Raw genomic sequence first — 23,213 nt, 5'->3', positions numbered from 1 at the left:
AACACAACTCCAGGTCTGTTTGTGATGAGGAAACATTGTAACACAGATCTGAAAATAACATAATATGAGTCCTGTAAAGCAGCATTGTGTAACTTTTCTGGTGGAGGGTCTGTCACCTACTTTCTCTTTCTATTAATATGTCATTGCTCTGCCTGGAATGTTCCACAGTATGACATTAAACAGCTCTACCTTATATTTATTCATTTACAGGTGATTTTAATTGCTCAAAAATCCCTAGAAAAACAGGCATTCTGACTGTGAGCGGGGTCGCCTCTCCACAAATCTGACCTGCAACTTGGTCTGGTTTGGCCTCCATGACGATAGAAAGGTTTAATACCATACTGTAAAACCTTCCAGACAAAGTGATAACATGGAGAAAAGCATTTGACAGGCCCTCCACCAGAAAAGTTGCACAATGCACCTTTAAGAATGCTCAGATTTTCCCTCTTTGTGTGTATCTTGTGTCTCATTAGTCGCGGCCGGGTGCTAATCTCCTGTATACAGATTTCACAGTGCATTTGGGTCAGTGTGGTACAGAGTGGTACAGGGCGCGAGTGTGTGGACGTGATAAGAGACTCTGCTGTCTGCTCTCATTCAGACCTCACAGGACACACTGCCCAGACTTAAAGAAATCAGTAGAAAGACCTGTTATTGTTTAGTGTTTTGTCTTTGTCTGTTGCCCTGTTCCTGTGTCTCTGGAACACCTCAGTGTAGAATGATGGAGAAACACGAGGGGATGTGACGTCAAGCTGCAAAGCATTCTGGGAGGTGTGGCAACTGAGCGCAGTGGTTTAATTAGAAAAACTGATGACTTTTTTTTTTTGTCATCGTCTGTTTATATAAATGGACATAGCAAATGGCTCCTTCTGACCCTGGCTCCCACTGACTTACCTTGGAATACTGTCGCCCTTCTCTCTGTAACTGCTGCTACTGTGAGCTGTTAATGTTCGTATTAACCCGCTCTACATGATCCTGGTGTTTTTATTTTGCATGTTATCTGTTATGTCCATTATTTGAGTGGAGCTGAACACTATGGGTGACGTCACACTGGCTTAGTCCACTTTTTTATACAATAGGGCTGGGTATCATTAAGAAGATCTGATCCGATACATACCTTGATACATAGACCTCGATACGATACATTTTTTGATACAGTGCACTTTCGAGTCAGTGTGCCATATTTCAAATGGATTCGGTACAGTTCAGTGAAAAAAATGATAAATCAATGGTTGTGATACTAAAAGTCTACTAAGTCCACTAAGTCTGTGAGTTAATATGAAAAACACTCATTTTACTAATCAAAACAGTGAAAATGTCAACACAGTTGTAGCTCCTACAGAAAATAATTTATTAAAATATACCAAAAATTACTCTTGGGGATATATCGATATAGCAGCTCACGATATTGATACTGTATCATCAAATTAAATGATACGATACTTTGATATTTCAGTATTTTTGCACACCCCTATTATCATACAGTCTCTGATTTTGATTCATTTTTTCTCATGTTGTAGTGGAAATTTTAATATTTCTCACCAGATTCATATGTGTGTCACTGCATTGAGTTTTCCACATTTTGAGTCTAGGATGGCTCTCGCTGAAAGTGATTGGGGAACATCATGATGAATACTTGAATCTGATCAGTCAAAGCATCACAAGAGCAAAACAAGCTGAAATATTTTTTGTTACATCCAACTGAGAGAAGTACAGACGCTTTCCCTGTGCACAAAGCTCTTACCTTCTGCACACTTTTCACAAACAAAATAGTCTATATTTCGATAAAATAAGATGAAGTATGTCAGTCAGCGTCGCCATATTGGCTTTCCTCTCAAATCAGAAAAAAAAAGAATTATGATGCTGCTATTTCTCTTTCTGTTTAATGCAGCTGTAATAATGCTGCTCAAACACTCTTCACCACCCACCCAGTCCTTTTGGTCAGTCTGGCTCTGAGTGCGTGATCAGTGACTTCTTTTTCACTTCTTAATAGTGATTTAAAGCTACACAGTGTAAGGATCATAACTGTGCCTTGACAAAGCAAAGTTAAAACATAAAAACAAAACTGCGTTCTTCTCCGGTACACTGAGCTGGCATTGATCACATCTGTACGGGTGACGTTGGCTTCTTCCGAGTGCGCAAATGAAACTGTCAATTGACGAGAAGCAGAACCATCAGAGGAGAGATACCTGTGGGTCTGGAGAAGATCACGTCAGAGATTGGTCCATCCAGAAATACTGCAGTCCCAGAAGTGAAATGTGTAATGTAGTTTTTAATCATAGTAGCAGAGGTATTTGCCATGATGTTGCGTTAGAAGTTAGTGAGCAGATTCAAATACACCTCTGAACTCCCAGCAAAAAAATCACAACTCTACTCTCTCAGGGCTCCACAAAAATGCTGATTAAACCAATAGAAAGTTAGAAAATAATTTGGTGAATAAAAAACAAGCTGTGAAACATTTTTTTATATTATGTAAAGCAATGAAGTATTAACCATAAATGACCTGCAGTTGTATCACGTATTATTTTTAGTTTTAGTTTGTCGCTATTGGGTTGGATTTAAAAAACGATTCAAAATTGTGAAAAAAAAAAAGAATAAATAAAAGTCTACCTCTAACCGTAACCGTCGTGTACCTCGGACATCGTCATGGAGACCAACTGTTTGGATGGAAGCCTAAGTGGGCCATTGTCCTGGTCCTTTCCACATGATTAGTGTGTTTTAATGAGCACTCAGTTCAGAGAATGTGTCATGGGCCTTTACTGTTTATACATGATGAAGCCACAAGCGCCATTTCCCATGATTCTGTGGATACATTTTTGCCTCTTCTGTTAAACTACCTTCATTTCAACCAACCTGTGTGGAGGTGATAATGACAAAATATTAACATCTATTACTCCAACGATAATCAGATGTTTATTTTTTTGTTCTTTGCATTCGCTCAGAACTTTGCTTCATAGCTAATGTTTGTAGCTATGATTTTAATTGTCTTCTTGTCCTCAAATAAACAGTGAGAGCAGGATATGGCCAAAGGGACAGTTTAAGTGAATTAGCCTCTTGTTATGGTAATCAGATTTGTGGTAATTTTAGACATAACTTGGTTACCTGGAGACACTTATCGTAATCAGACAAACAGTGGCAATAAATATAAGAAGCCCTCCTCCACGCCTCAAGGACACGTCAGTAATTTTTCCTGTCTTTGGCTCAGTAAAGCTCTGGACACATTGAAAATAAGAATAGCCCTGGTTTAGCACTATATGAGGGTATACTCCTCGTATAGTCCTAGTTCGGTTAGTCCATGAATGTCCTGGTTTAGAGTTTACCGTTTAGTCCTGGTGTACTGCTGCTTTAGTCCTGGTCTAGTCCTCGTCTAGTCATGGTTTAGACCTGGTATAGCCCTGGTATAGTCCTCATTTAGTCCTAGTTCGGTTAGTCCATGAATTACTGCTCTAATCCTGGTTTTAGTGTTTAATCCTGGTTTAGTCCTGGTTTAGTCTTGAAACAATTATTAGAATACAATTTTAACAAAACAGACTAGCTCTCAAATTGTAAATGGGTGTTGCTGCACTAATATGATCTAATAAGAACAAAGCTTGACAGACTATAAAACTGGATTTATGATCAGAAGTTATCACATTAAAAAATACTGGCAGTAATTAACATGTGAACTCAGCTGGGTGTGTTGAGAGTCCGCCTGAGGGACCAGTGTCTCAGTATCTCATCCCAGTATCAGGAGTACTGATCTTGGTTTAGTCTTGGTTTAGTCCTGGTTTGGTCCTGGTTTAGTCTTGGTTTAGGCTTGTTTAGTCTTATTTTACTGCTGGTTTACTCCTGGTTTAGTTCTGGTTTGGTCCTGGTTTAATCTTGTTTTAATCTTGTTTTAGTCCTGGTTTACTCCTGGTTTAGTCTTTTTTTACTACTGGTTTAGTCTTGTTTTACTCCTGGTTTAGTCTTGTTTTACTCCTGGTTTAGTCTTGTTTTACTCCTGGTTTAGTTCTGGTTTGGTCCTGGTTTAGTCTTGTTTAGTCATGTTTTACTCCTGGTTTAGTCCTGGTTTAATCTTGTTTTAGTCCTGGTTTAGTCTTTTTTTACTACTGGTTTAGTCTTGTTTTACTACTGGTTTAGTCCTGGTTTAGTCTTGTTTTACTCCTGGTTTACTCCTGGTTTAGTCTTTTTTTACTACTGGTTTAGTCTTGTTTTACTCCTGGTTTTGTCCTGGTTTAGTCTTGTTTTACTCCTGGTTTACTCCTGGTTTAGTCTTGTTTTACTCCTGGTTTAGTCTTGTTTTACTCCTGGTTTAGTTCTGGTTCAGCCTTGTTTTATTCCTGGTTTAGTCCATGAATTACTATTTTAGTCCTGGTTTAGTGTTTAGTCCTGGCTTAGTCCTGGCATAGTTCTGGTATAGTCATAGTTTTATTTTGTCCTGCTTTTGTTCATGAATTACTGGTGTAGTCCTAGTTTAGTCCCTGAATTATTGCTGCAGAAAAAAAAACCTGCAGTACACATTTGCCCACATTACCTTAGAGAGTATCAGGAGTCGGACATAGAATATATTGAATTAGTGTGAGTGAGATTTTAAAGGGGCCTCACGTTCTGAAGTGGATCTTATCTTTATTGATTCAACTGAAAACATGTGTGAGGGCCTGAGAGCTCACCTCTCCAAACGAGGTGCAGTCACTGAACAACTGCCGGAAAAAACACACTACAGTGATAATGTCATAATGTGTTCATGTAATAAAGGAAAAAAGCAGCTCTTAGGGTCGAAATGAGACTGCTGTGTACTGAGCATTTTTAGGAAGTACAGCCAGTGCACCATTGTCATGCTAGTTGTTGTTAGTAGTCCAGCTCCAATTCACTTTCTATTGAAAAAACGTCATGCCTCTTTCTGTAACTGCTGCTGTCAGGCTCTTCATATTGGTCTTAAAATGTTCGTACTAATCCTGGTGTTTTTATTTAGCTATTTTATCCATAAATCAATTCTTTTTCCTAATACGGAGCTCCAAACTCACTTCTAGCCAGCCTCATGAGCTTCATTTGACTGGAGATGAGCTCTGTTGGCGTCGTCACACTCACTTCGTCGATTATTTTGACTGCAAATTTCTACTCGGGTTTCTGAAATTTGCGAACGTGCTTACAAACTCAACTCAATAATTCGAATGCTAGGAAAGCTTTAGGAAAATATTCAGATATGTTTAACGATTTAGCTCTGTTTTTCACAAAAAAAATCAAGTACAGTGCCTTTAGCATTTAAGAGAAAATAACTTCTAAACTAGACTTGGTGGTCTGGGGGTTTCAAGTGTTAAACAGAAATTCCAGTTTAATTGTTATCATCTCGCAGCCATAGTTGTTTCTGTTATTCCTGGTTTTATTTGCTGGCTCAGTTTACTATTCCCACTTCTCTTTTCATTCCTCCCTGTGTGTTTTCCTCACTGCAGTGGTCTGGGTCTATTTTGGGAGCTGACAGTTCTAATATCAGACTAATGCTCTGTGGTTGGTCTTGTTGCTTGAGGCTTTTGAATAAGACTCATAATAGCAGTGCGGTTCATGTCCTGTAGCTGTGTGTGCATCTCATAGTGATGCTCGCAGCTCACTGTTGTGTTTTTGTACGAGGGAGGATGGCCACTTTAATCCTACTGCTCTATTTCCTCTAGAGAAGGCTGAAGCACGGACCTCACTTGAGACTCTTCACTGGCTCTAATGCTCAGTGTTTATGGGTGCATTTATTATACAACAGAAGATACTCGTCTGAATAGTATGTGGTGGATTTGTGTGTGTTTTGAACTGAAGTCCTTTGTTTTATATTGTGCAGCCATGATTCTCCCAAGTACTGCAAATTTGGTCTTTACTAGAAGAGCTAAATAAGGTTAATGACTGGACTCGACTTGAACTCGACCTGGACTCCTCCTGGACTAGATCAGGACTAGACCAGGATTTAGAATCAAAATCATCAAGTTTAAAATGTAAAAACTGTGACTAAATTAAGGAAAAGGTACAGAACTCAATGCCAATTTTATACCACAATCATGAAACACTTTTGAGTTAAGTGATACTTGATTCTTGTTCAAGTTTGTATGTAGTTTTGATGCTGGTTTTAGTATTGATTAGTGTTTGGGTATAGATTTTGGACCAAACCTGGATTAAATCAGGATCAAACTGTCAAGGGAGAGTTTCAGGCCAACTCTATGGGAGCAGAAAAATACATCAATTGTAATAAAATCGGAAAATCATCATCATATTATTTTTACTGTATCACCTACATGTTCCAGTGTATTATCCGGTTCAGTGTTTGGTAGCAGACCCCGTGCTAACTGTGACAGCCTGTATCCTTAGCCCAGTCTATTGAGCTTGAGTTATGTGCAGTTAAAGTGGTCTGCTGTGGTTTCCGGAGCATTGTTTTTCTTATTATATTACAGTCCCCTGAAGGAGACATGTCTCCGGAGGAATGTGACTCTAGTCCCTCTGTAAAGTATTAAATGTACTGTATTCTAATAAAGCTTTTATTAAAAATACCATTCTTCACTGAGATATTTGCTGAATTAAATTGTGAGGTCAAAACAAGTAGATTTCCTCATTATCATTGATTTCCTGTGTTTTATAACTTAAAATAATAATATATATAAAGAAAAAACATACATTTGATTCCCTGCCTGGTCCCGGTAAAAGCTTGAATTGGATGTGTGCCGCCCTCTGCTGGCTGCAATGCAGAAAAGCATGTTGATATAAGCATTAACTAGGTAATGAGCAACATGTCTTTTTGTAGTGAGGACAATCTGAATGGTAACTACTAGGGGTGTGCAAAAATCTGTCAATATATCCTATTGTTTAGTTTGATGATACAGTATCGATATCATGGGCTGCTGTGTTATTATATCACCAAGAGTATATTTTACTGAATTATTTTGTGACATTGCTACTATTTTGTTGGTTGAGGAACAAAACGTCTTTATGCAACACATTTGACATACTTGTTTTGATGATTAAAATGGGTGTACTTCATACTAACTTTAAGTAGTGGTTTAACAAAGACTTTTAGTATTACAGCCATGATTTAGCCTTTATTTTATCCTGAACCATATCGAAACATTTTCAAATATACTGTATAGAATCATATTAAATTGAAAGCTCACTGTATTGTATCGTATTGTATCGTATCGTGGCCTTTGTATTGAGGTCCTTATCATATCAGTAACTTCTTAATGATACCCAGCCCTAATAACCATAAGGTTTTGAAGGAGGTCTTCAGTGAAGCATGGTCATAATATTGGTGATTGAAGATTCTCTCCTCATAACTGTCTGTAGAGTCACATGACATAAACGCACAGTTGTTATGCAAATGTTGTGTGTAAGTTTAGACTGGAATTTTCCCCTGTATCTGAAATAGATTTTTTAATGAGCTGTTAGTCATGTCATAACAGTGTTCCCTTGGTTTACTCAAACTTGTTTTTCAATTGATTAAAGGTTGTATGGAGGATTTTTTTGTTTCAAATTGTCAATGATAGCATTATAAAGGTGCAGTAGCCTTGTAATTATGATGACCAAAAAAAAGAATAAAAATTCATCAACTCTGGACGTGGTGGGGCTAAACATTTGCCAATAGATAACGACACTGCCTCGTTATCTGTTAGCTGACAGGCTGTCAATCAAACTCCCTACGTTTCTAGCGTAACTGACTTGCCTGCGCGCTGCCGTTACGTGGTTTGCGTACGCCTGTCACGCAGTCCACAGACGCAAGACGCACAGACGCTGTTTAGTCCACCAACGCAACAGTTCTTAGCGGCTTTTTTTGACCTATATCTTCCTCGCAGTTCGCACAAAGTTTGTTGCAATGGCAGACAAGAATCCAGGAGCAGTTAGCTGCAACAGAAAGTCCGTTTTTGAGATTGCTGAAAGAAGAAGACAAGGGGAAAAGCAGCGAAGCCAAACTAAGGTGATTCTTGTAGATTCATTCCAGCGATGGCGCAACTGAAGCAGACGAAGGGTCTAAAGACTGACGCATTGGTCGCCAAATTACTCCTGGACAGGTCACTTCTGCTTATTATGAAAACGTACTTTATTTCCAAGAGCTAGACAAACGTTTTTCAGGACACGAAAGCGATATCCTATGTCTGAAAACGTAATTTTCAAGGCAAAGAAAGAGTCCGCTTGCTGCTGCGTGTTGTAGCTAGTTCATTCGCACTGAATCTCCGCGCACCCTTCTCTGCACCCTTTCCTGCTCCTGTCCCCGCTGCCCGATCCGCTCTTCCCCCTGCTCCTCACTTCTCCGGGCACGGAATCTCCGTGCACCGCTCCCCTCTCCTCTCCTCTCCTCTCTCCTCTCTCCTCTCCCTGCTCCGCTCTTCTCCTTGCTCCTCACTTCTCGTCCGCGCACGAAATGTCCGCGCCCCCCCTCCCCCGCTCCTCACTTCTCCACCTTGCCTAACCAAGGTTGTTTACAAGTCATGTGCAGCGCACCGGCTGTAAACAAACCTGTTTCTGGCGTAAGGAGGAGGCGGGAGGAGGCGTTTCTACGTAGGGAGCTGTAGGGGAGGGTGGGTGGTTTCACACATGCGCAACATTTGAAAAAGGACAAACAGTCGCTGGATTTCTCGTTCCTTGGAAAATCCTCTATACAACCTTTCATCATTATTCCTGTATTGTTTTGCGTATGAGGCTTGACTGCTCAGAAAATGTCTCTTTTCATCTATCCCCTATCTCCACCCACTTCTCTGAAATTATGATTATTTTTTAAAAATCTAACACTGGATCCTGCATGTGGGTTGTGTACGGTGTAACGCCAATATGAAGAGAGTGGACCTTTGAATTCTGCACTTTTGATGAGGAAATCAATGGATCTGTTTGTATTATTAGGCTGTTTTAGATCAATGCTGGTTTACAATGAACAAAATGTAAAATTAAAATCTACATATGTTATAATTGAATACTAAATAGCAGAAAAAATGTGAAGGTACTGTTTCAGAATAGAAAACATCTACAGTGAAATAAATACGATATTGATAAGTGCAATGCCATACTGTTAAAATACATTAACATCTCCATGGAGACAAGCAGGTGACTAGAAAAGTTACACAGTGCACTTTTTAAGCTGTCCTAATAAATGTTTGAAGGGTACATGGTTAAACATACACACAGATAATGAGGTGAGAGTTATAGTCACTTTCCCTTCCCCCATTTCAGGAATTTGGTTCCCAGGATCTGACATTCCTCTGTCCGCCTCGGGACCGCTGCTCTGTGTGTGTGTGCGTGTGTGTGTGAGATAGAGAGATAGCTTGTCAAACATCAGGCTGTTGTTTTTGTTTCACATACAGATAAGTCTTCACTGCATCATCACCTTTTATTCTTTCTCTTCACCTGCTTCCTTCACATTCTGTCAAAACTTAGTGTCAGTTTTCTACAATCATTCAACACTGTGAAATTGTCATAGTAAGTAAGTAAAGATTAAAGACTGAATATTGAATTTGAATATTATTAACAGATTAAAACTGTGTCAGCTGGTCTTGAATCTAAAAATGTTTCTTAATAAAATTCTTTTATATTGCTATTTCAGACCAACAGGCTACTTTTCTTTTCTAAATATCAGTAATTGTCACTTTACAATTTATTTATCTGTTTGTTTATGTTTTTGAATGAGATGGTAAATGTAGAAATCGACCAAATAGTTTTTTGTTTTTTTCTTGATTGGTGGATTGTTTTAGACTCCAGAGAAACCGATGGCCGATGCACTATTTTTGGCCTGATATGTGGGGCCGATTTTGATTTATTTTTGTCCCCTAATTATATAATTTAAATTTACTTCAGACTTACTATAAACCTATAACAAAGCAGTTTAATCAATGTTTTGTGTAGTTATCGTCACATTAGTGTTCAAGTGTTCAAGTGAAGCTTTATCTGTACTCTTTTGCCAGCAGATCAGCTAAAACTAAACATCATTCTGTGCTGGAGATTTAAAGCCAATAGCTGATTCATTAAAAAAGTGCAAATATCGGCCCAGTATATCGGTTGGCTCATATTTGCAGTATCTTTAGCTAAATTATTAAAGAATGACTTACATCAGAACATTAAAGTTTAAACTACAGGAAAATATAAGTGTATATTTTGTTGTTTGTGGAGGATACTAGATTACCCTGTTAAAACCCAATGTGAGTGTACTGAAGCGTATTGAAGTGTATTCTCTACTGTTGTTATCAGCCTCTCTTTAATTCTTCGTATTTACTCCCTCTCTCGTTTATTTTTGCCCGTGTGTGGGGGCTGCTGACATAGCCGTTGCCATGGCGACGCATAGTACTAGGCAGGGGGGCCGCAGCCGTGACGTGACTCGGATCTCACACAGAGCAGAGCTACAAAGGCCCTGTGCTGTGTAATCAGACAGTTGACCTGAAAAACCCCAAATAACTCTGGGTTTTTCCCCATTGTTCGGACACTGGTTGATCAAAACATCCCATTGTGTAGTTATAGGCAGAAGTAAACACGACTAATGAGGAATAACTTTAGTATTTGTTAATGGATGCGCTAATAATAATACACATACCGCAAACTAGTTATTCAAGTGATTATGTAATTGCATGTTTTTATACAAGACTCTATGGAGATATATGGATGTTTGCATTTCATTAAATATTTGGGACCTAATTGGGACTCGTCAAAAGTTCAGTTTGATTGCTATTAAACTTTTTACACAAAAAATCTTATTTGAGGTCCAGTTGTTTTATTTGGTTTATTTTAAATGTGTGCTGTGTAACTTTTCGGATGGAGGGATCAGGAATGTTCCACAGTATGCCTTTAAAGTATCTATTGTGCATTCATTCCATTATTTTATTATTATTATTTGCTTAAAAATGTGCATTCTTATTGGGAGCTCGGGGCACCTCTCCACAGATCTGACCTGTAACTTGGCCTAGTGCTGTCATCTGCTCGTCTTTGCGTACATGGATGCATTAAAGCCATACCGTGGAACATTCTAGGCACAGATGCACACTCAAATTGCAATATATTTGAACAGTTTCTAAATTACTACATAACATTGTAACTTGACTCTTGTGTCTGTGTCCCCAGGTGAAGTTAGGATGGCCTCGTGGCAGACTGAACTGCCCAGCTCCTAAACACTCCCAAAGTTTCACACTCCACTGACCGTACGCTCGCTCTTCCTTCTGCGGAGAGGGGGAGAGAGCGGCATGACCACCTCCCACCTGAACGGGCATGTGTCGGGGGAGGGAGGGGACGACGAGCTGAGGGGAGGGCACAGGGAGATGGCCGTGGACTGCCCAAGCGAGTTAGGCAGCCGCACTCTGCCACTAAGACGGTCGGCCCAACTGGAGAGGATACGCCAGCACCAGGTAAAACCAAACAAATGATCATGACAGAAATGTACAGTATGTTGGGAGTAAGTTTATTCTTGGGTTTGTACAACAGAGCTCAGAGTTGTATTATCAGTCACACCCCAACAGATTCCTTGTTAGTGAAATAGTAGTGAAGTAATAGTGTAACAGTAAACCATTGAGATTTAAAATTGGTAGATAATTATTCAAGTTTCAGTTAACTCAAAAGTATTCAGAGTATTCTTGGATTACTGCTTCCCATTTTTAGGTGACATTTTGAATACTTTTCCAGTTGGTTGAAGCTCATGCTGTTGACCAGTAGCATGGTAAACCTCTAGTGATCATGAATCATACTCTTACATGTTATTGAGGAGAAGGAGACAGGATCAGTGACATAGATATAATGAAATAAACATTTATAAACTTTCATTTGGGGACTGGCTGCCCCTTGTGGTGGATTCAAATTGATGTTACTGAGTAGGATGGGCTAGCCAAGTAATTGAGTTGTAGCAACAGATAACGTCCATAATGATAAGAAAAATGCTAATGTTTTAGCATGAAAGATTTTTTCTTATTCTTTTCAGTACTGATACTTTCTCAAATGATTATCTAGTTTTCATACTGGTTTTGTTGTTTGTTGTAACCCAAGCCTTCTTTCGTCATCATCTTCTAAGTTAGTCTCAGGAATTCTGCAGCTCTTCAGCTTGATATTAGTTTTATTATTGCCAGCAAAACTAATAAACTGAATATTATATCTTGTTTAGATCATATATCATTTCTTTGATCTTGAGAAATAAAACCACACTCATTAACTGCCCTTGTTCTACAGGAGGACCTTCGGCGGCGGAGGGAGGAGGAGGGCCGACAGTTGGACCTGAACACGTCGCTCAGACTCAGAAAACTTTCCCAGAATCCTCAGATCGGCATCGACAACCCCACGTTCCTCCAGGACTCCCTCTCACCTCAGCCCCTGCCCCAAAGCCAGGCTCATGCACTGCTGGGTAAGACCAGAGACTGTATAAAGACGTGAATGTGATGTCACCCGTAGCATTTGGGTCCAGTCAAATGAAGTCAGTTGAAGCTTCAGTTTGAATTGCGGTTGCGTGTATCATAACAACCAAAGAGCCAGTCAAGAGTGAGGGTGTTGAAGGCCCCCTTAGCAATGCTGTCAGTCAAACCTGTTGCTAAAGTGACCTAGTGGAATCTATGGTCTGTTATTAATAGTCATATCTTGATTCACGGACAAAATAACGAAATAAAAATGAGATCAGGATCATGTAGAGGAGATTAGTACAAACATTTTAAGACCAAAATGACGAGGCTCACAGCTGCAGTTACAGAGAGGGGTGTTTTTCAGTAGAAAGTGAATTGGAGCCGACTCACACTCTCTTTGTATTTGGAACACGCCAGCTAGTAGGTTAGCTATGTTCATTTATACAGTCTCTGGGTTAGACCTGTCATCAACAAGGAAATGAGATGCATTTTATAACTTGAGAGAATAGATGGAAAAAGTTTGCCGTCCAAAAGTTGTTCTTCTAAAACTCTTCTCATATCTGGGACACTCTGTTTAGACATTAAGTGTAGGTATTTCTTTGCTAAAAAGCTCTTTAAAAGTGGGTTAGAGGTGAGACCTTTGAATATAAATGCAGTGAAGGGTTTTGGGACTTGAAGGAGGACAGGGAGGGAGAGAAAAGGATATAGGGATGGAGAGCGATGGAGAGGGAGGGAGTGAGAGGGGGAGAGAGAAAGTGACAGAGAAAGGAGGGAGGGATAGAATGAGGGGGAGGGAGGGAAAAAGAAGGATATAGAGAGAGAACGAGAGAGAGACATCAGGAGCGGGAGGGAGGTGGAATGAGGGAACAGAGAGAAAAAAGATGGGGAGGGAGATAGAAGGGGAGGACAGGGAGGGGTGGTGAGAGAGGCAGAGAAATGAGGGAGGATAGGTAGAGAGAGAGAAGGATACAGGGAAGGATAGAGAAGGAAAGACGGGAGAGGGACGGAGGGGAGGTAGAGAAAGAGGAATTTGGCGTCTAGAAGGGCATTCCTGAGGGAGGGAGAGCCGGACATAAGGACCACTTCAGGAGACTTCATTAAACCTGGACAAGGCAATGACTCAAAACAACAAACAGAAACACTCCATAGAGCTGCTGCTGCTGCTCCTGCTGTACCCACAGGTTAATGAGAAACTACTTTAATGACTTAATGCACGACAAGAGGAGATGGACATTTAATATTTGGGTTTATTCTACACATGTGTACAGTAGACTATCAGCATCCTGATAGAATTTGTAGAGATGTAGGAAATTTTGTTTTGTAGTTTTGGGGTCTTTCTGGCCCCAAGATTTAACTAACTTCTACAATTTTCCTGCAGTGAATCTTGGACTAAACCTGGGACTAAACCTGGGACTAAACCTGGACTAAACCTGGGACTAAACCTGGGACTAAACCTGGGACTAAACCTGGGACTAAACCAGGACTTAAAAAACAGGAATAAATTATGAAGCCAAGACTAAACCAGGGACCGGGCTAGACCAGGGGCGAGACCAGGGGCGAGACCAGGGGCGAGACCAGGGGCGAGACCAGGGGCGAGACCAGGGGCGAGACCAGGGCCGAGACCAGGGCCGAGACCAGGGCCGAGACCAGGGCCGAGACCAGGGCCGAGACCAGGGGCTAGACCAAGGAGTATCAGTCATAGTTCTGGTTTAATAATGTTTTTTCCTAGAATCCAGAACACACCAAGTTCAAGGTCTTTTAATTATTGCCAAGATTTTGAGAAGTCTTGTTTGGAATTATAAAATAATAGGAATGCACTTAAAATATTATACTTGCTGTGTTGGAAAATTCATTGTGGTGCCAAATAACTGCATCAGCCTTTCTAGTCCCATATTTGTCGCTGCTCTGTTATTAGATGTCCACAGTATGATGCTATAGCTAAAGTACATGTTACATCTGAAGTACATGTTGTACTGTGTTTTTGCAGAGTTGGAGGAGCTGCTGTTTTCGCTGAAGCAGATCCGGGGCTGTTTGTCCGATCAGCAGAGTCAGAATGACATTGAGCTGGTCCTCGCACTGTTGAACAAGGTAATACAAACAAATGGACACAAAACTTAACTTAAAGCTCCACTGAATACCTTTTAGCCAAAAAACAGACTATTCTTTTTCTTTGTGGATATATTTATTGCACAGAAAAACGTGCACCCCACTCCTTACTGTGAGCGGGCTTGCATCTCCACGAACCTGACTCTTATTTGGCTCCTCCTGCTTCTAAAGTATGGTTATTAACCTATATTTCCATGGAATAATCAAGGTGACTATGTATCACCTCCAGAAAGTTCCAGACTGTTGCGTTAACTTAAAACTATAAACAATGTATTTGTTTTGAAAACAACAGTCTATAAAAGACACCAGCAGAGCTCGCAGGACTGCATCTGTTGGAACACTGAAGAAAGAAGCAATTTGTAACAAGCTCAAGACAATTTCAGCTAAAGTCACATTTGTATAATGAAAGTAACTTAAGTACTATAATCATGAGAATATGTTTGTGCTTGTATGGACTTAAAGGGCCCTTATTACATTCATCTTTGTTATAATGTTTGTTTCATTCCCACATGTTTAACACACAAACCTTGCATATCACCTAGTGATGTCACTCCTTCACTAGAATCATTTGGATAATTTCAGCCCGATTGCCTTCTCTCTGCTGAACTAAAGGTAAAAACTAGCTGTTAACTTGGCTAGCTTTGGAGGTGTAGACTCATAATAAATGAAACTCAAACATGTGTGAATGAAACAAAACAAAACTCCAAGGATGTTTTTGCTTAGGTAAGAGCATTACAAATGTCTTAAAGCTCACAGGAGTCAAGTTTGCGTAATGTAGGACCTTTAACAAATTAGTGTGAATGGAGATTACAATGAATAGAATAACAGACACGGTAGGTTACAATGTGGAGGTTAATGTTTGTGTTTTAAAAATGACGTCTTTATAGAAAGATTGGGATAAAGGTTATCTCTCTGTTTTCCTTGAATTATGCCAACAGTTTTAGCTCACAATGCTGATTCAACTGTTTGTGCATTTAAATTGGCCCATGTTACAGTTTTCTTTGGCAGTATACCTGCTCAATATTAGGAAAACTGATAACTAGGTGAACCCCAGGAGGCTCTGGCCAAAAGTACAGAACTATAATACAGTCATTAGGAACAAGCAGGCTAATATTTCATTCAAGCTTTATATGACAGCTGAAAATAGATTGGGCTATTTATCCTTAGTTAAAATTCATGTTATTCTGCAAAGATTTTTGGCCTTATTTTTGAATTATTCTATTATTATTTTTGGAAACATTGTACCTGTGGTTTTAATCAAAAAGTAGTCACAAGAAGTCATCAGTAATTGGTTAAGTGTTTTGTTTTTTGCCTATATTAATTTAATTGCAGTACTGGTTGTTTTTGGCATGTTCACTACCAGATAGCAAATGTTTTCACACACCATCTCGTTCAGTGTTTTTTTTTTTCTTTATTTTCTTACATTTGATAAACATACAGATGAGTATATAAGGTAAGTTCTAGGAAAATAATGTAGCAAAGGAAACAAGATCTAATATATTTTAAGTTTTAAGAAATATCTTTTATATTAAAATCCTCAAAGTAGTTATTTAAAGCTGCATTGTGTAACTTTTCTGATGGAGAGGCTGTCAAGTGCTTTTCTCCATGGAGTTGTTATTGCTTTGTCTGGAATGTTTCACAGTATGGTATTATACCTTTCTATCTTCATGGAGACCAAACCAGACCAATTTACGGGTCAGATCTGTGGAGAGGCGTCCCTGCTCATAGTCAGAATGCCTGTTTATTATGCCTAAGTATTCCTGAGCTATAAAAAACACCTGTAATTGAATAAATGTAAAATAGAGCGGTTTAAAGTCATACTGTGGAACATTCCAGGAAGAGCAATGACTTATCCATAGAAACAAGCAGGTGACAGACCCTCCACTAGAAATGTTATGCAGTGTGATTTCACACATTTTGCTTCATAATTTTTAGGTTTTCTGTATGTATCTAAAATGTACAAATTACAATATCTGTTTGTCTCAAAATGTCAAACTCTTGGTACAAAGCTGTAAATAACCAGAAGCTAAATAAAAGTTGAATGTGTAATAAGAAAATAAAAGTTAATTGTACTTGTCCATTTTCTTCCACAGTCTGATTTCCAGTCTGCTCTGAAGATCCACAATGCGGTGGCGAGCAGCATGCACAAACCCTCCCCCCCGTACCCACACACACACCAGGCGCTTCCTCTGGCCATGGAGGTAAGACACGCAAACTTTTACACAGATATTATCTGCCAGCATTTATTGAAGCTAAAAAAAAAAGATGAATACAAGTTAAAGTGATTTTTTGTTGTTTTTTTAGGTCAGAAATCTTATTCAGACGAGTTCGAGCAAAGATGGCCTTGAGCTCCACACCCTACTGTCAGACGCTCACCTACAGGTAAAAGTGGTTTATAGTAAAAGTATGATTTTATGAGTGTTGACACATAAGAGTAAAAGGTAGTAATGTCTGATAACAGAGGACACAGCGCAGAGACAGTGGCCAAGTTCACATGCACACCAAAATCTGAATATTGTCTGATTTCTTGACCTTTAAGAGTATTTAAATGACATGAAAACGGCTTAATTTGAGTTATCAGAAGGACCGGAAGGACATTGCCTAATGACTTTATCCATTTATTTCTTTATTGTTCATTCCCTCTATAAATGGAAACTGAGCTTGTAGTTTTGTGAAGTGTATTATCCAAATGTTGACCAAAGCATGTTTAAAGCCACAAGATTGCATAATATTTTGTACCACAAATAACCCAAATCTGTATATTCCTCCCCCTTTTTTTTCAGTCCTTACTCCTGGCCCATGACACCATAGCAGAGTCAGAAATGCAGCCTGAAGCGGTGCCCACACAGGGGGAGACTCTGACGCAGTGGGGAGGAGAGACGGTGAAGCTCGTACGGATCGAGAAAGCGCGAGACATTCCCCTGGTGAGAAAATCTAACGCACCCCAATAATATTTTTACAATCTTCTACCATCAATACTGGTCTAGTACTAGTAGTGGTGAACCAGGACTAATAAACCAACCTGGACGTAACCTGGACGTAACCTGGACGTAACCTGGACGTAACCTGGACGTAACCTGGACGTAACCTGGACGTAACCAGCCTGTGTTAGTGGAGGACTTGTGGATATCATAAGAGAAAGTAGATGAAGAGTCAGATCTATGTAATGCTGATAGATGGTCATTTTTGTATCGTTTCTGACATGTTTTCTTTATGCAGGGAGCTACAGTGCGTAATGAGATGGACAGTGTTGTGATCAGTCGAATCGTTCGTGGAGGAGCAGCTGAGAGGAGCGGACTTTTGTCTGAAGGAGACGAGATCCTGGAAATAAATGGCATCGAAATCAGAGGGAAAGACGTCAACCAAGTGTTTGACATCCTGGTGAGTCAGACTATATAAATGACACAGGTTTAAATGGAAGCACAAACCAACCAGGTTCAAGTTTCTCAGCCTGTATCAATATGCGATACCGATGTTTGATACTAATATTTTTTTGTCCATGTGTCATTCAAATTGTCCTCAGTGTATCAGATTGGTCTTTTTGAGCAGACTCATGAATAACAATGGAAATAGAAGAACGTTATAAGACCAAATATTGGATGTCGTATTGGCAGAAAAAATTAATAAATAAAAAATCGGCCCATTCCTAGAAAAAAAAAGTCTAAATATTTACTCTTAGAAATGATTATAGCCATCTATTACAGTAAGGGGTATCAGGACAGTCGCAGATACATTTTTGCAAGTTGTATTATTATTATTATTATTATTTATTTTTTTATATATATCACTGTTGGCATGAGCTTTCTGTTCCACATTGCACTGATCTACTCTAGTTTGATGGTCTAGAGTTCTTTGAGGCGTGGGCTTCCGTGTGTTATATAAACAGAGTGATGGTTCATTCATAAAAGTGTGTATGTGTGTGTGCGTGTGTGTTTCAGGCCGACATGCACGGCCTCCTCACCTTTGTGCTCATTCCCAGCGCCCAGACCAAACCTCCTCCAGTCAAAGAGTCTGTGGTGAGTATCTGTCATACAGCAATCGTCTAAGTATGCTTTAGTTTTTAGTGGTAATTGGTTAAAGGGGCCCATATTAAGCTATTTTATGATCCGTGTTATGATAATGTTTCACAACAGACCTGGAGTTGTGTTTTGTTTCATTCACACATGTTCAACACAAAAATCCTTCATATTTAGGCTGAGTTTTTCTCGCAAACTGAAAACACTCTGTTCCACCTTTGTGATGTCATGCGGTAAAACAGGAAGTGCTACATTGTTTTAAAACCCCATACATCATCACTAGAATCAGTTGGATAATTTGAGCCCTGGAACTGTCAATCTCTACTAAACAAAAGGTGAAAGGAGCTGTTCACTTGAAAACTACGGCTTCATGACATCATAGGGTGGGACGGAGCATTCTGAGCTTTGGAGATTTAGACAAACTAATAATAAAGGATTACTCAAACATGTGTGGCTGAAACAAAACACAACTCCAGGTCTGTTTTTGAGGAGGTATCAGTATTATAACATGGTTTAAAGCTCACAAAAATTCATGCTTATATTATGCAAAACATTTTTATAATATAGAAGCTTTAAAGGGAGTGTATTTTGGATAAGTGACTTTTGAGGCTTTTAAGACTGGGGGTAAACCATGAAAAGAGGAATTGCAATATCAACTGGAACTGACCCTGACTTGTTCCTGGCTCTAACAAACATTTATCACTTTTAGAATGTGACAGAATTAATGTCACTTCAATCTGTTATGGTAGTTTCTGTTATAGCCCCCTCTGCTGGATATTTTATACACAAACTATGTTTCATCTAAGGCTTTCAGGTGTTGAGGTATTTCCAAGGCACAAATTATTTAAAGTTGTACTATAGTTCGGTAGACATTGTTTTTAAAAGCCCAGTAATACTATAATAATACTAATCCTGGTTTGATCCCTCTTTAGTCTTGAAGACTTGATTAATCTTGGTTTAGTCCTGGTTTTGATGTAGATTTAATATAGGTTTGATTTGGCCCTGGTTTATTCCTGATTTGATCCCTGTTTAGTATTGACATATACTTGATGAGGTCCTAATTTAGCCCTAGTTTAGTCCTAGTTTAGTCCTGGTTTAGTCCTGATTTAGTCCTGGTTAAATCCTGGTTTAATCTTGGTCTTGAAAGTGAAAGTGACATAGGCTTTTCCCCAAAATTTTATATAAAAAAAAAAAAAATCTTTTGGACTCGGCCTAGTGTGCTTTGCATTTCTTCACTTTTAAATTGCTGCCTGTTGCATTTGTACCTCTACAAGAACTTTGGATTGTGTTTTCTGTTTCATTTGATTAGTCTTGGTCTTGTCCAGGATTAGTTCTCTCTTTAATCCAATTTCGATGTGGTGTTACTGTAGTATAAACGCAGCTAAAATATTTTTAAGTAAAGATGTTTTTTCTGATCATGACCCCATGAACCCAGTGACCTCCTGAATGACCCGGGGGAGAGGTCATTGACAGATCTGTGTAATCTTCATAATCCGCTCCTTGTTGTTACACTGACATGTCCGTAGATTAGCTGGACTGGCCCTGATCCAGATGTGCCTTTAATCCTCTCTTTTTACCTCATCCTATTTTCTTCATACGTCTCCTCTCCTTAGGTTCATGTGAAGGCGTTTTTCGACTATGACCCCTCGGATGACCCCTACGTGCCTTGCAGAGAGCTGGGTCTGTCCTTCCAAAAGGGGGACATCCTCCACATCATCAGCCAGGCCGACCCCAACTGGTGGCAGGCGTACAGGGACGGAGACGAGGACAACCAGCCACTCGCAGGACTAGTGCCAGGTACATGCTAAAGTTATCAAAAGTATTGAAAAGCAGATACTAGTTGAAACAAAAAGTGATATTGAGCAGGTGTCAATACTAAAAACATCCCATTGACAGGACAGAAATGAACCTTTCCTGAATGTCTTTAGAATGATCTTGAGCTGCATCAGAGCAAGTATAAGAGCACATAGACTAGTATACACCCATGGACCATTATGGAACCTACCTGGACCACTGAGGGATTACACACATATAAGCCCATATGGTAAAAGAAAAGAAAATACTACTAGAAAATCACACCCTATTGTCTAAACAAAGAATACGTTTTTTTTTTTTATTATCACCATGGTATCAGAATCAGAATCCGTATCAGTATCGTGTCCTTTCAATTCAATCTTTTTTAAGAACACGTAATATCTGGTTGCTTTCCTTAGTATCGATACCAAGTTTTAAATTTTAGTATCATGAGAACACCAGTACATACTGAGTTTATCAATGAATAAATCAATATTTATAAAAGCAACCCTCAGTAACTTTCTGCAGGTGGTATGGCAGGGAGATAGGGCCTAAGTATGTAACAAGATTTAATAGATTTTATTGGAGGAAATGTGCAATTATGATGAGTGAAGCTCAAGCACATACTTAATAGCATTTAGAATACTTGTCCTTACCTATCAGGCTATTAAGGTTATTGTTTATAAGTTCTAGTTCTACTCTGAATTCAAAGATATTTTTAGAAAACGTAGTAATATTAGCAAAAAAGCTACAATTTAAGATTAAAATATAAAATGTAGATAATAATTAAAACCGTTTTTAAATGTAACTATGCATTTTTGTTTCACAGGAAAGAGTTTCCAGCAGCAAAGGGAAGCCATGAAACAAACAATAGAAGAAGACAAAGAGCCTGAGAAGCCTGGTCTGTGTTTTTCACTGGAACTCATTTAAATATGTCTGGATTCAATGTCTTCAACTATTTTATTTATTTATTTTTTTTATTTTTAGGAAAATTGTGGTGTGCGAAGCAGAAAAAGAAGAAGAGGAAGAAAATGCTTTACAACATGCACAGGAACGATGGTAAACATGTCTCTTTTTGCCCTTTACTTTGTTCAATACTGTGTTTTTTGTTGGTTTATTGAAATTTTTCAGCACTTGAGGGTAGTACTTGGTTTTAAAATTTGTAATTGAAACAAACCCTTATCTTGGTCTTTGTGTGTGGAGTTTGTGTGCTTCTCCCTGTGTCTGGGTGGGTCTCCTCTGGGCACTCCAATTTCCCTCATCAAAACAAAATATGCACAGTAGGTCAAATCCTCCAGCTAAACAGAGAATTGATGTATTGATTAAAGATGCATTGTGCAACTTTGGTCTGTTTCCTGCTTGTCTCCATGGAGATATTATTGCTTTGCCTCGAATGTTCCATGGTATGACATTAAACACATCTATCTAGCATTTATTCACTATGGTTGTTTTTGTTGCTCAAAAATACAATAATTCTCTCTGTGAATAGGGTTTCCTCTTCACAGATCTGACCTGTAATGTAGCCTGTAGTTGTCTCCTTTGAGAAAAGTTGCGCAATGCACCTTTAAGAGATTAATAACTTATACCTTAAAAAATAGTTTTAAGTGGAACGGTGCGTACAGCTCATAATAAACCACAACAACAACATGTTCCCTTTGTGTATACTTTGTTGACATCAGTGAGCATCTATGAGATTTAAGTCAAGCATTTTCATTTATTTCAATCAGAACATAAATTAATTCAACATAATTCACGTCATTACCAGAAGTTTTTTATCATTGTTCATATTTTGTCTCAGATGTTGATAACGATGAGATCCTGACCTATGAAGAGATGGCTCTGTACCACCAGCCGGCCAACAGGAAGCGCCCGATCGCTCTGATCGGTCCGGCGAGCTGTGGTCAGAGCGAACTGAGAACAAGGCTGCTGCACAACCACCCGGACAGATTCGCTGGAGCTGTACCACGTAAGAGACTGGACTTTACTTTTTATTTGACTCATTGTTATTACATAAATCTTATATATGTCATTGTTTTCCTCACAGACACCACGAGGAGCAGGCGTGACGGAGAGCTGAGCGGACGGGACTATCATTTTGTGTCCAGACAAACCTTTGAAGCAGAACTAGCCGCCGGTAATAAGTAGTTACTGCCCTCCATCTGACATAGTCTGTGTTTGGGCTTTATCAAATCACATGTTATATCCCTCTTTCGATCCGTTCTACAGATATGCTGTCTGTGGTTCATCTCTCTAAATAACTGCTTTAAATATTTGTTTTTGTTCAGGGAAGTTGATTGAATCTGGAGAGTTTGAGAAGAATCTTTATGGGACCAGCACAGACTCAGTGCGACAGGTCATCAACACTGGAAAGATCTGCGTGCTCTGTCTGCACACACAGGTCAGGAATATGAGCGCAACTTAGCATTATTTAAGATGTTTTCACTCAGGCTGCTGAGCTTGAGGAGCGTCTCTCATTAAGTTGATCCAATTTGCTTCATAGGACAAAGGCAAACAGTCAGATCTGCAGCACCCATTCATACAAATATAGCCCACATGAAATATAGCCCATGGTCCAAGCGCTTTTTCATCCAGTTCAGTACAGTTTGTTTAACATTATTTCACTTGTTTCTAATCATATTTTATTGTCTCTCTGTCCTCAGGCTCTGAAGGTGCTGAGGAGTTCAGATTTAAAGCCTTACATCATCTTCATCGCTCCTCCCTCACAGGAGCGACTGCGCGCCCTGCTGGCGAAAGAGAACAAGAACCCGAAGGTACAAGTGTGTGTGTGTGTGTGTGTGTGTGTGTGTGTGTGTGTGTGTGTAAGCTGTGTAAGCTCAGTGTGCATCAGCCTGTTAAAGGGCACTGCTCGAGTTTGATTGTTTCGTACATTTGGAGAGTTTCTGACCCCATGAAGTTTATACCAAAATTTGGGCAGCCAATATTTAGACATTATCGTATTTTTCGGACTACAGGTCGCTCCGGAGTATAAGTCGCACCA

At 39.3% G+C, this 23,213-nt stretch overlaps 1 protein-coding gene across 2 annotated transcripts in view; it reads left to right on the top strand.

Moving 5' to 3' along the window:
- The window catches only part of pals1a (protein associated with LIN7 1, MAGUK p55 family member a), a 35,100-nt gene that overhangs the window by 6,589 nt on the left and 5,298 nt on the right, over positions 1-23,213 (top strand). For both annotated transcript variants that reach the window (XM_020928878.2, XM_055157611.1), the window contains 15 exons: positions 11,044-11,324; positions 12,136-12,307; positions 14,287-14,387; positions 16,499-16,606; positions 16,710-16,787; positions 17,189-17,329; positions 17,625-17,786; positions 18,344-18,421; positions 20,035-20,218; positions 21,045-21,116; positions 21,203-21,274; positions 22,014-22,181; positions 22,260-22,349; positions 22,501-22,613; positions 22,876-22,986. In XM_020928878.2, the coding sequence (XP_020784537.1) occupies positions 11,163-11,324; positions 12,136-12,307; positions 14,287-14,387; positions 16,499-16,606; positions 16,710-16,787; positions 17,189-17,329; positions 17,625-17,786; positions 18,344-18,421; positions 20,035-20,218; positions 21,045-21,116; positions 21,203-21,274; positions 22,014-22,181; positions 22,260-22,349; positions 22,501-22,613; positions 22,876-22,986 (1,812 nt within the window). In that variant the 5' untranslated portion in view covers positions 11,044-11,162. The remainder of the gene's footprint in view (positions 1-11,043; positions 11,325-12,135; positions 12,308-14,286; positions 14,388-16,498; positions 16,607-16,709; positions 16,788-17,188; positions 17,330-17,624; positions 17,787-18,343; positions 18,422-20,034; positions 20,219-21,044; positions 21,117-21,202; positions 21,275-22,013; positions 22,182-22,259; positions 22,350-22,500; positions 22,614-22,875; positions 22,987-23,213) is intronic.

Source organism: Boleophthalmus pectinirostris, unplaced genomic scaffold (assembly GCF_026225935.1).
Source record: "Boleophthalmus pectinirostris isolate CB_2022bp ecotype Guang Dong unplaced genomic scaffold, ASM2622593v1 HiC_scaffold_10, whole genome shotgun sequence".
Taxonomy (NCBI): domain Eukaryota; kingdom Metazoa; phylum Chordata; class Actinopteri; order Gobiiformes; family Gobiidae; genus Boleophthalmus; species Boleophthalmus pectinirostris.
The sequence above is the reverse complement of the archived record's forward strand: the minus strand, read 5'-3'. Positions and strand labels throughout refer to the sequence as shown.